General features: G+C 38.6%; 1 protein-coding gene across 2 annotated transcripts in view; it reads right to left on the bottom strand.

The window, feature by feature from the left end:
* MDN1 (midasin AAA ATPase 1) overlaps window positions 1-13,647 on the bottom strand; it is a 197,052-nt gene that overhangs the window by 52,364 nt on the left and 131,041 nt on the right. For both annotated transcript variants that reach the window (XM_037843494.1, XM_037843495.1), the window contains exons 54-59: window positions 13,024-13,181; window positions 12,670-12,790; window positions 12,084-12,294; window positions 11,521-11,752; window positions 2,026-2,152; window positions 1,070-1,240 (exon numbers count right to left, since the gene is read on the bottom strand). In XM_037843494.1, the coding sequence (XP_037699422.1) occupies window positions 1,070-1,240; window positions 2,026-2,152; window positions 11,521-11,752; window positions 12,084-12,294; window positions 12,670-12,790; window positions 13,024-13,181 (1,020 nt within the window). The remainder of the gene's footprint in view (window positions 1-1,069; window positions 1,241-2,025; window positions 2,153-11,520; window positions 11,753-12,083; window positions 12,295-12,669; window positions 12,791-13,023; window positions 13,182-13,647) is intronic.

Raw genomic sequence — 13,647 nt, 5'->3', positions numbered from 1 at the left:
TGAATTTATAAAAAAAAAATCCATGGAACTGCACTACACAAACAGTGAACCATGGACTATAGGTAATAATACAATTATAAAAATGTACTTTCACCAATTGTAACAAATGTTCCATACCAATTCAAGTTCTTAATAATAGGGTGGTATACAGGAATCCTATATTTTATGAATGATTGTTCTGTAAACCCACAATTTCTCTAATAAAGAAAAAAAAGTGAAATAAAATAGTATGATTGGCAATAATCATGTTGATAACATCTCGTATAGCAAGGATGTGATGAGATAGGCTCTTACATATATCATAACTGAAAGTGTGATCTGGTCCTAAACCTTCCTGACATCTTTCCAGGACTTCATCTCCCTCTTCACTGGTTCTTCATGTGCTTAAAAAAATAAAAGAAACAAATACCACCTCTCTAGACATTTTGGTAATAGCTATACATTTATGAAATGTGCCAACAATGGCCAAGAATTAAATTCTAATTCTCAGAACTTACTCAGACAAATGGACAAATGAACAAAGATTAACACAAGGATAGTCAATGCAGCTATGCTTGTTATGGGAAGGAGAAAACAGGGCAAGCAATCTCAAAACCTATCAATCAGAAAGCAATTCAATAAATTATGGCACATCAGTAAAATGGGATCACAGAAAGAATAAGCTGGAATGACACAAATTTTCAAGATATGTCAACAAATAGTGATCTAATTTTGGTTGTATGTGTATGTAATATATATATAAACAAAAAGATACTAAGGAAGAGATTTTTAGTTAATTCTACATTATATATCTACATATATATTTTGTAAGTATATATTTATAATTAGAGGTAAATTTTTTAAAGAAAACTTTTTTTCACTTTAACTCAGAATTTCCCAAATCATTTAAGATGGGACATCTTATTTGAAGATACGCCTAGTAAAATCCTGTCGAAAATAAAGTACTGTACTTATTCAGTCACTGCACTGTCCTTGAATAGATGCTTACTACTAGATTCTTGCGAAGTGTTAAATTATGATTCCATTTTCCACCATTATCAAATATTTTTATAACTTTATGCTGACAAACCTTCAACGTGGAGCCCAAAAGGTTCTTGGACATTTCCCTCTGCTGCCCGCTAGGTAGAGGGCTCCACGTCAGCCAGTACTCGGGATTTGTGGTCACAGTGCTGCTCCAGAAAGACGTAAATGTGGAATTAAGTAGCTCAGACCACAAAGAAATCATTTCTTCAGTAGACACCTAGAAATGAAGAAATAATTAGATAAGAGAATATTTGAGAAAGATTCCATGAATCGAGTTATCAGGTCTCTGTCTTCCAAGAACCACCTACAACTAGCATGGGTTTAAAGATATTAATCCTATTTTCCTGCTATCCTGGGTAATCTTGGTTAAATCATTAACCTGTTTATAATGTTATAAAACTGAGATCTGCTTTTATAAGGTTTCGTGAGAAAATATCAGCAATCCACACAGTTATAGCATTCAGCAAAATAAATAAACATCATTATTTGAAAATTTTAAGATTATACTAATGATGAAGTTGTATTAACTACAGTTTACCAGTATTCATGTTCACTAGTTAATATGGAAGATGAGGGTAAAAACCATCTCACAATGTTTTTTAAGCAAATGGAAAATAAAAATAAGCAAATATTTTAGCCTCTTTTAATTGGAAACCAAATAGAATGAGTCTGTGATAGTGTTGTAAAATCCTGAGGTAACTACCACAAAAGAACATTCAAAATTCTCCCTTTTGAAGGGTCTTTCAGGTACATTTGGGGTTTGTGGCATGCAATTTGTTTAAAAAAAGTTTTATTGTGATAACATATAAAATGTTGCCATTTTAATCATTTTTAAGTGTACAATTCAATGGCAGTAATTACATTTACAATGAGGCATGGGATTTTTAGATTAAATAAAATGTCAGGTAATCAACTTCTGCCACCAATCTGCCATAGAAAAATCTAGTTAGCATATAGTAGAAAAGGGGCTTATTTCCTTTTCTATTTGATTTTGGTTATTACCTTCTCATGGTGCAGCAAGGACCAAAACTCTCGAAGCTCCTGAGGAGCAACTGGTGTATGCTTGAGACAAAATGTAAGGTAATGGCTTATCTCTTCATCTACCTGTGGTTGTTGATTTTTGCTGGACCTGTTCCAAAAGAGGGAGGGGTTGGGATGTGGACTATCAGTGAACTGCTAGAACATTGCTGTGTATGGAGAGAGAGAACACACAGAACTTAAAGTACATTCATTTTCAAATGAGCAACTCTATGGAAGAAAGCTTAGTGCCTTTTAGAGGTGGACTCAAAATAGGCAATGAATCTTCAAGAAGTTTTGGCTTTCCAAAGTAGCAACTGAACCCGTACTTCAGCAGCTATCCCCTTCAAGACAAATCTGGGTTTTGTTTACACATACAGGGCAAACAGAATAATCTAAGAAAATCAGGAGAATACATATGTGCCAGTTTGAATGTATTATGTCCCCTCAAACACCATTATCTTTGATGTAATTTTGTGTGGCTGGACCTATCAGTGTTAATTAGATTGTAATTCTTTGAGTGTTTCCATGGAGATGCGCCCCACCCAGCTATGGGTGATGACTCTGATTGGATAATTTCCATGGAGCTGTTGACCCACCCATTGGGTGGGTCTGAATTAAACTACTGGAGCACTGTATAAGATCAGACAGGGGGAGGCGGGGCAAGATGGCAGACTGGTGAGCTGTATGTTTTAGTTACTCCTCCAGGAAAGTAGGTAAAAAGCCAGGAACTGCGTGGACTGGACACCACAGAGCAATCTGTCTTTGGGCATACTTCATACAACACTCATGAAAACGTGGAACTGCTGAGATCAGCGAAATCTGTAAGTTTTTGCGGCCAGGGGACCCGCGCCCCTCCCTGCCAGGCTCAGTCCCGGGGGAGGAGGGACTGTCAGCTCCAGGAAGGAGAAGGGAGAATTGCAGTGGCTGCTCTCATCGGAAACTCATTCTACTGATTCAAACTCCAACCATAGATAGACTGAGGCCAGACACCAGAGACTCTGAGAGCAGCCAGCCCAGCAGAGAGGAGACGGGCATAGAAGGAAAACAACACGAGAAGCTCCAAAGTAAAAGCAGAGGATTTTTGGAGTTCTGGTGAACACAGAAAGGGGAAGGGCGGAGATCAGGCCTTGAGGCGCATATGCAAATCCCGAAGCAAGGCTGATCTCTCTGCCCAGGGCACCTTTCCTTAATGGCCCTGGTTGCTTTGTCTATTAGCATTTCAATAACCCATTAGATCTCTGAGGAGGGCCGTTTTTTTTTTTTTTTGTTTGTTTGTTTTTTTTAAATCCTTTTTGCTTTTTCTAAAACAATTACTCTAAGAAGCTCAATACAGAAAGCTTCAAAGAATTGAAATTTGGGCACGTCAAGTCAAGAGCAGAAATAAGAGAGCTCTGAGACAAAAGGCAATAATCCAGTGGCTGAGAAAATTCACTAAACAACACAACTTCCCAAGAAAAGGGGGGTGTCCGCTCACAGCCACCATCCTGGTGGACAGGAAACACTCCTGCCCATCGCCAGCCCCATAGCCCAGAGCTGCCCCAGACAACCCAGTGTGACGGAAGTGCTTCAAATAACAGGCACACACCACAAAACTGGGCGTGGACATTAGCCTTCCCTGCAACCTCAGCTGAATGTCCCAGAGCTGGGAAGGGGGAGCAGTGTGAATTAACAGAGCCCCATTCAGCCATCATTTGAGCAGACTGGGAGCCTCCCAACACAGCCCAGCAGCCCAGAACTGCCCTGGGGGGACGGCACTCACCTGTGACATAGCACAGTCATCCCTCAACAGAGGACCCGGGGTGCACAGCCTGGAAGAGGGGCCCACTTGCAAGTCTCAGGAGCCATACGCCAATACCAAAGACTTGTGGGTCAGTGGCAGAGACAAACTGTGGCAGGACTGAACTGAAGGATTAGACTATTGCAGTAGCTTTAAAACTCTAGGATCATCAGGGAGATTTGATTGTTAGGGCCACCCCCCCTCCCCGACTGCCCAGAAACACGCCCCACATACAGGGCAGGCAACACCAACTACACACGCAAGCTTGGGACACCAATTGGGCCCCACAAGACTCACTCCCCCACTCACCAAAAAGGCTAAGCAGGGGAGATCTGGCTTGTGGAGAACAGGTGGCTCGTGGACGCCACCTGCTGGTTAGTTAGAGAAAGTGTACTCCACGAAGCTGTAGATCTGATAAATTAGAGATAAGGACTTCAACTGGTCTACAAACCCTAAAAGAACCCTATCAAGGACAGCAAATGCCACGAGGCCAAAAACAACAGAAAATTATAAAGCATATGAAAAAACCAGACGATATGGATAACCCAAGCCCAAGCACCCAAATCAAAAGACCAGAAGAGACACACCTAGAGCAGCTACTCAAAGAACTAAAGATGAACAATGAGACCCTAGTACGGGATATGAAGGAAATCAAGAAGACCCTAGAAGAGCATAAAGAAGACATTGCAAGACTAAATAAAAAAATGGATGATCTTATGGAAATTAAAGAAACTGTTGACCAAATTAAAAAGATTCTGGACACTCATAGTACAAGACTAGAGGAAGTTGAACAACGAATCAGTGACCTGGAAGATGACAGAATGGAAAATGAAAGCATAAAAGAAAGAATGGGGAAAAAAATTGAAAAACTCAAAATGGACCTCAGGGATATGATAGATAATATGAAGCGTCCGAATATAAGACTCATTGGTGTCCCAGAAGGGGAAGAAAAGGGTAAAGGTCTAGGAAGAGTATTCAAAGAAATTGTTGGGGAAAACTTCCCAAATCTTCTAAACAACATAAATACACAAATCATAAATGCTCAGCGAACTCCAAATAGAATAAATCCAAAAAAAACCCACTCCGAGACATATACTGATCACACTGTCAAACATAGAAGAGAAGGAGCAAGTTCTGAAAGCAGCAAGAGAAAAGCAATTCACCACATACAAAGGAAACAGCATAAGACTAAGTAGTGACTACTCAGCAGCCACCATGGAGGCGAGAAGGCAATGGCACGATATATTTAAAATTCTGAGAGAGAGGAATTTCCAGCCAAGAATACTTTATCCAGCAAAGCTCTCCTTCAAATTTGAGGGAGAGCTTAAATTTTTCACAGACAAAGAAATGCTGAGAGAATTTGCTAACAAGAGACCTGCCCTACTGGAGATACTAAAGGGAGCCCTACAGACAGAGAAACAAAGACAGGACAGAGAGACTTGGAGAAAGGTTCAGTACTAAAGAGATTCGGTATGGGTACAATAAAGGATATTAATAGAGAGAGGGAAAAATATGGCAAACATAATCCAAAGGATAAGATGGCCGATTCAAGAAATGCCTTCACGGTTTTAACGTTGAATGTAAATGGATTAAACTCCCCAATTAAAAGATATAGATTCGCAGAATGGATCAAAAAAAATGAACCATCAATATGTTGCATACAAGAGACTCATCTTAGACACAGGGACACAAAGAAATTGAAAGTGAAAGGATGGAAAAAAATATTTCATGCAAGCTACAGCCAAAAGAAAGCAGGTGTAGCAATATTAATCTCAGATAAAATAGACTTCAAATGCAGGGATGTTTTGAGAGACAAAGAAGGCCACTACATACTAATAAAAGGGGCAATTCAGCAAGAAGAAATAACAATCGTAAATGTCTATGCACCCAATCAAGGTGCCACAAAATACATGAGAGAAACATTGGCAAAACTAAAGGAAGCAATTGATGTTTCCACAATAATTGTGGGAGACTTCAACACATCACTCTCTCCTATAGATAGATCAACCAGACAGAAGACCAATAAGGAAATTGAAAACCTAAACAATCTGATAAATGAATTAGATTTAACAGACATCTACAGGACATTACATCCCAAATCACCAGGATACACATACTTTTCTAGTGCTCACGGAACTTTCTCCAGAATAGATCATATGCTGGGACATAAAACAAGCCTCAATAAATTTAAAAAGATTGAAATCATTCAAAGCACATTCTCTGACCACAATGGAATACAATTAGAAGTCAATAACCATCAGAGACTTAGAAAATTCACAAATACCTGGAGGTTAAACAACACACTCCTAAACAATCAGTGGGTTAAAGAAGAAATAGCAAGAGAAATTGCTAAATATATAGAGACGAATGAAAATGAGAACACAACATACCAAAACCTATGGGATGCAGCAAAAGCAGTGCTAAGAGGGAAATTTATAGCACTAAACGCATATATTAAAAAGGAAGAAAGAGCCAAAATCAAAGAACTAATGGATCAACTGAAGAAGCTAGAAAATGAACAGCAAACCAATCCTAAACCAAGTAGAAGAAAAGAAATAACAAGGATTAAAGCAGAAATAAATGACATAGAGAACAAAAAAACAATAGAAAGGATAAATATCACCAAAAGTTGGTTCTTTGAGAAGATCAACAAGATTGACAAGCCCCTAGCTAGACTGACAAAATCAAAAAGAGAGAAGACCCATATAAACAAAATAATGAATGAAAAAGGTGACATAACTGCAGATCCTGAAGAAATTAAAAAAATTATAAGAGGATATTATGAACAACTGTATGGCAACAAACTGGATAATGTAGAAGAAATGGACAATTTCCTGGAAACATATGAACAACCTAGACTGACCAGAGAAGAAATAGAAGACCTCAACCAACCCATCACAAGCAAAGAGATCCAATCAGTCATCAAAAATCTTCCCACAAATAAATGCCCAGGGCCAGATGGCTTCACAGGGGAATTCTACCAAACTTTCCAGAAAGAACTGACACCAATCTTACTCAAACTCTTTCAAAACATTGAAAAAAATGGAACACTACCTAACTCATTTTATGAAGCTAACATCAATCTAATACCAAAACCAGGCAAAGATGCTACAAAAAAGGAAAACTACCGGCCAATCTCCCTAATGAATATAGATGCAAAAATCCTCAACAAAATACTTGCAAATCGAATCCAAAGACACATTAAAAAAATCATACACCATGACCAAGTGGGGTTCATTCCAGGCATGCAAGGATGGTTCAACATCAGAAAAACAATCAATGTATTACAACACATTAAAAACTCGAAAGGGAAAAATCAATTGATCATCTCAATAGATGCTGAAAAAGCATTTGACAAAATCCAACATCCCTTTTTGATAAAAACACTTCAAAAGGGAGGAATTGAAGGAAACTTCCTCAACATGATAAAGAGCATATATGAAAAACCCACAGCCAGCATAGTACTCAATGGTGAGAGACTGAAAGCCTTCCCTCTAAGATCAGGAACAAGACAAGGATGCCCGCTGTCACCACTGTTATTCAACATTGTGCTGGAAGTGCTAGCCAGGGCAATCCGGCAAGACAAAGAAATAAAAGGCATCCAAATTGGAAAAGAAGAAGTAAAACTGTCATTGTTTGCAGATGATATGATCTTATATCTAGAAAACCCTGAGAAATCAACGATACACCTACTAGAGCTAATAAACAAATTTAGCAAAGTAGCGGGATACAAGATTAATGCACATAAGTCAGTAATGTTTCTATATGCTAGAAATGAACAAACTGAAGAGACACTCAAGAAAAAGATACCATTTTCAATAGCAACTAAAAAAATCAAGTACCTAGGAATCAACTTAACCAAAGATGTAAAAGACCTATACAAAGAAAACTACATAACTCTACTAAAAGAAATAGAAGGGGACCTTAAAAGATGGAAAAATATTCCATGTTCATGGATAGGAAGGCTAAATGTCATTAAGATGTCAATTCTACCCAAACTCATCTACAGATTCAATGCAATCCCAATCAAAATTCCAACAACCTACTTTGCAGACTTGGAAAAGCTAGTTATCAAATTTATTTGGAAAGGGAAGATGCCTCGAATTGCTAAAGACACTCTAAAAAAGAAAAACGAAGTGGGAGGACTTACACTCCCTGACTTTGAAGCTTATTATAAAGCCACAGTTGCCAAGACAGCATGGTACTGGCACAAAGACAGACATATAGATCAATGGAATCGAATTGAGAATTCAGAGATAGACCCTCAGATCTATGGCCGACTGATCTTTGATAAGGCCCCCAAAGTCACCGAACTGAGCCATAATGGTCTTTTCAACAAATGGGGCTGGGAGAGTTGGATATCCATATCCAAAAGAATGAAAGAGGACCCCTACCTCACCCCCTACACAAAAATTAACTCAAAATGGACCAAAGATCTCAATATAAAAGAAAGTACCATAAAACTCCTAGAAGATAATGTAGGAAAACATCTTCAAGACCTTGTATTAGGAGGCCACTTCCTAGACTTTACACCCAAAGCACAAGCAACAAAAGAGAAAATAGATAAATGGGAACTCCTCAAGCTTAGAAGTTTCTGCACCTCAAAGGAATTTCTCAAAAGGGTAAAGAGGCAGCCAACTCAATGGGAAAAAATTTTTGGAAACCATGTATCTGACAAAAGACTGATATCTTGCATATACAAAGAAATCCTACAACTCAATGACAATAGTACAGACAGCCCAATTATAAAATGGGCAAAAGATATGAAAAGACAGTTCTCTGAAGAGGAAATACAAATGACCAAGAAACACATGAAAAAATGTTCAGCTTCACTAGCTATTAGAGAGATGCAAATTAAGACCACAATGAGATACCATCTAACACCGGTTAGAATGGCTGCCATTAAACAAACAGGAAACTACAAATGCTGGAGGGGATGTGGAGAAATTGGAACTCTTATTCATTGTTGGTGGGACTGTATAATGGTTCAGCCACTCTGGAAGTCAGTCTGGCAGTTCCTTAGAAAACTAGATATAGAGCTACCATTCGATCCAGCGATTGCACTCCTCGGTATATACCCGGAAGATCGGAAAGCAGTGACACGAACAGATATCTGCACGCCAATGTTCATAGCAGCATTATTCACAATTGCCAAGAGATGGAAACAACCCAAATGTCCTTCAACAGATGAGTGGATAAATAAAATGTGGTATATACACACGATGGAATACTACGCGGCAGTAAGAAGGAACGATCTGGTGAAACATATGACAACATGGATGAACCTTGAAGACATAATGCTGAGCGAAATAAGCCAGGCACAAAAAGAGAAATATTATATGCTACCACTAATGTGAACTTTGAAAAATGTAAAACAAATGGTTTATAATGTAGAATGTAGGGGAACTAGCAGTAGAGAGCAATTAAGGAAGGGGGAACAATAATCCAGGAAGAACAGATAAGCTATTTAACGTTCTGGGGATGCCCAGAAATGACTATGGTCTGTTAATTTCTGATGGTTGTAGTAGGAACAAGTTCACTGAAATGTTGCTATATTATGTAACTTTCTTGGGGTAAAGTAGGAACATGTTGGAAGTTAAGCAGTTATCTTAGGTTAGTTGTCTTTTTCTTACTCCCTTGCTATGGTCTCTTTGAAATGCTCTTTTATTGTATGTTTGTTTTCTTTTTAACTTTTTTTTTCATACAGGTGATTTGAAAAAAGAAGGGAAAGTTTAAAAAAAAAAAGAAAAAAAAGAAAAAAGACAAACAAGGGGAAAAAAAAAAAAAAAAAAAAAATTGTAGTGCCCCCTTGAGGAGCCTGTGGAGAATGCAGGGGTATTCGCCTACCCCACCTCCATGGTTGCTAACATGACCACAGACATAGGGGACTGGTGGTTTGATGGGTTGAGCCCTCTACCATGAGTTTTACCCTTGGGAAGACGGTTGCTGCAGAGGAGAGGCTAGGCCTCCCTGTATTTGTGCCTAAGAGTCTCCTCCTGAATGCCTCTTTGTTGCTCAGATGTGGCCCTCTCTCTCTGGCTAAGCCAACTTGAAAGGTGAAATCACTGCCCTCCCCCCTACGTGGGATCAGACACCCAGGGAAGTGAATCTCCCTGGCAACGTGGAATATGACTCCCAGGGAGGAATGTAGACCTGGCACCGTGGGACGGAGAACATCTTCTTGACCAAAAGGGGGATGTGAAAGGAAATGAAATAAGCTTCAGTGGCAGAGAGATTCCAAAAGGAGCCGAGAGGTCACTCTGGTGGGCACTCTTATGCACACTTTAGACAACCCTTTTTAGGTTCTAAAGAATTGGGGTAGCTGGTGGTGGATACCTGAAACTATCAAACTGCAACCCAGAACCCATGAATCTCGAGGACAGTTGTGTAAAAATGTAGCTTATGAGGGGTGACAGTGGGATTGGGAAAGCCATAAGGACCAAACACCACTTTGTCTAGTTTGTGGATGGATGTGTAGAGGGGTAGGGGAGGGAAACAGACAGACAAAGGTACCCAGTGTTCTTTTTTGCTTCGGTTGCTCTTTTTCACTCTAATTATTATTCTTGTTATTTGTGTGTGTGTGCTAATGAAGGTGTCAGGGATTGATTTGGGTGATGAATGTACAACTATGTAATGGTACTGTGGACAATCGAAAGTACAATTTGTTTTGTATGACTGCGTGGTATGTGAATATATCTCAATAAAATGATGATTTAAAAAAAAAAAAAAAAAAAAAAAGGCAAGGGCTCTACCTTCCAGGATATTGGAACTATATCTTGATTTGAGTAGTGTTTACATATATATAATTCAAAAAATATTCTAGTTGTACACTTCAGATTTTGTATCCTTTACTGTATGTATGCTATACTGCAACAAAAAATTTAAAAAAAAAAAAAAGCAAGAGCTCTAGGTTCCAAACACTATAAACAATCAGAAACAACAAAATGAGAAATTCATACCACCTGATATACATCTCTAAATACCTCAAGAACTCATACAAATAAGAAATCAGAACAATATCAAGAGGCAAAGAGCATCTTTGATCAACCAATTTTCAGTCAATTCTTCAATTTTGTAAGAACAATGACCAATATGGCATAAGAAGCTCAACTTCACTAATTGAAGAAATGTAAATTAAGAAAATAATTAATTTACCACTGTAACCTAGCACTTGACAAATAGAACTCAATAAATATTTCTTGAAATAATTAAAAAAAAAAAAAAAAAAAAAAAAAAAAAAAAAAAAAAAAAAAAAAAGATCAGACAGAAGGAGAAAGCTGCTATAGCCAAGAGGGCCACTTTGAAGAAAGCACAGGAGCTGCAGATGAGAGACAGTTTGAAGACAGCCATTGAAAGCAGACTCTTGCTCCTGAGAAGCTGAGAGAGGACAAATATCCCAAATGTAACTAAGAATGAAGTTTTTGAGGAACTGCAGCCTAGAGAGGAACACCCTGGGAGAAAGCCATTTTGAAACCAGAACTTTGGAGCAGACACCAGCCACGTGCCTTCCCAGCTAACAGAGGTTTTCCGGACACCATTGGCCATCCTCCAGTGAAGGTACCCGATTGCTGATGTGTTACCTTGGACACTTTATGGCCTTAAGACTGTAACTGTGTAACCAAATAAACCCCCTTTTATAAAAGCCAATCCAACTCTGGTGTTTTGCATTCCGGCAGCATTAGCAAACTAGAACAACGTACCTTCTCAGACAAGCCTGAGTCATAAAATCAGCAGTCACTTTGTACTGCCAAAGCACAGCCAGGTACTCCATTGCGGGCCACAGCTGAACACTTCTGGTGAGTTGGATCAAGGTGGTGAAGTCTGGCTGGGACAGGGAGGCAGCGTCACTGGGCTTCTTCTCCGGAAAACCAAGGGGAATTCCTTTAGCTTGCAGTTCTACACACTGAGCATTCACAAGATTCTTTAATTCATCTGAACAAAAAGACACATCCATATTATAGTGCAGCGATCAACAGTGCAGGCTCAAGATGCCCAACAGCCAGCTATGTGTCTGTGACCAAGTTACTTAACCTGGGCTTTGGGTATCTCATCTGTCACCTGCTGATATTAAGACCTGAAAGATTCTAATGACTGAATGAAATAATATATGTGAAGCTCAGCCCTGTGCCTGGCATTTATTTAATGGTAATTATAGAATATCCACACACAAAAAAAAAAAAAAAATAGAGAGGAAAAACTTATTACAGGCCAAACTCCAGAATATATTACCTGGGTCAACTGGCCAAACTCCAGAATATATTACCTGGGTCAACATCTTCCAGAATATTAGCTCTGAGGAGAAAGCCCCAGGTCTGCAAGAGACTTTTCTTGAATGTCCACTCAGACGCAGCCATTTGGAGACGACTAATGTCTTCCCGCCATCCACTCTCACCAAGGGCAGGCATCCGCTCCTTGATGGCGAGGGCTTTGTTAAGGACTTTCAATTGTGAAAAACACTCCACCAGCAGTTTGTCCTGAAATAATAAAACCCAGGAGAGTCTATAATAGAGGAGAAATGTGGGTTGTTGTTTTTTTTTTAATTTTTAGCAGCCTATATACACATCTGAGAAGAAATTTAAGATATTTCCTTAATGCTTCTAGAAAACATAGGGTTTCTTTATTCTATTGCTCTGGGGAAATTTTAAAATTAAAACTGTACCCAACCTTAACAGGCCCGGAAAAAAGTAAAATGACAACATTTAACAAATCAGTTAATAGTACACATGTAACAACTAAGAGTTAAATTTGTAAGCAAGGATGAGTCTACTTAAATGTCAGTTCACAAGATCCAAGAGCACTTCAAAAGAAACAGTCAAATATCTGAATTTACTACATGCTTCCAGGTGTACCTTAAAAGGAAATGGTCGTCCCAGGAACTTTTGCAACTTCTTTATACCAGTGAAGTCACCAGTTGGGCTCCCCAAGCAATTCTGAATATGTTCTGAAACGGTCTGAACCTCATTGTAATATCTTTAAAGAAGGAGGAAAAAAAAAAAAAAAACAGAAGGAAAGTAAGGAAAGGAAGAAAGGCTGGATAGTAACAGAAGTCATTTACATTTTATATTTTATTTACATTCACCAATATGGCAAGGGAATAAACCAAAGTAAAGCAAGAAGAAACATACTTTCAATTCCAACCCCTCTTCTGTTTATCATCAATACTGCAGATAAATTTTCACTATTACTCTAAATTTGAGTCTTACTTGTTTTCATGATTCATCAGGAGTTGGGGAATCTGATGGACCAAATGTTTTAAAACCCAGTGCCAATGAAGGGCCAGCAGGGCCAAGCCTGGAGCATCCACTTTTACTGTATCAGCCACAGTCCAAAACCGGTCCCGCCACAGCACACAACCCAAAATCTAAAAATAAAGTAAAGCAAAACTGCTCACAAATATCTCCAGTAAAAGATACCCAATAAAGACATCATTTGTTAATTAATACCCAACATAAAGACATGGAAGGTCTAGCATTAGACTAGAATATTTGTAGGAACAATAAGGCAGAGAAAGCACAGATCTTTTCTCCTGGTACAGAGCTATAACCTTAGAGAAAATGGAATTCCTGGGTCATATGGTAAGTATACAAGTAACTTTTTAAACTTTTCATACTGATATAATTTTGAACTTGCAGGACAGTTTCAAAAATAATACGAAACCCATGCAGAGAACTCCAGCATATCTACCCAAACAGATACCCAGAGCCAACTTTTAACATTTTGCCACATTTGCTGTATCATTCTGTCCATCTATCCATCCATCCATCCACGTCTACTTATCTATTTTCTAGACATTTAAGAGTAGACTGTATATATCATATTCTTGAACA

This window comes from Choloepus didactylus, chromosome 7 (genome assembly GCF_015220235.1).
Source record: "Choloepus didactylus isolate mChoDid1 chromosome 7, mChoDid1.pri, whole genome shotgun sequence".
NCBI lineage: Eukaryota > Metazoa > Chordata > Mammalia > Pilosa > Megalonychidae > Choloepus > Choloepus didactylus.
The sequence above is the reverse complement of the archived record's forward strand: the minus strand, read 5'-3'. Positions and strand labels throughout refer to the sequence as shown.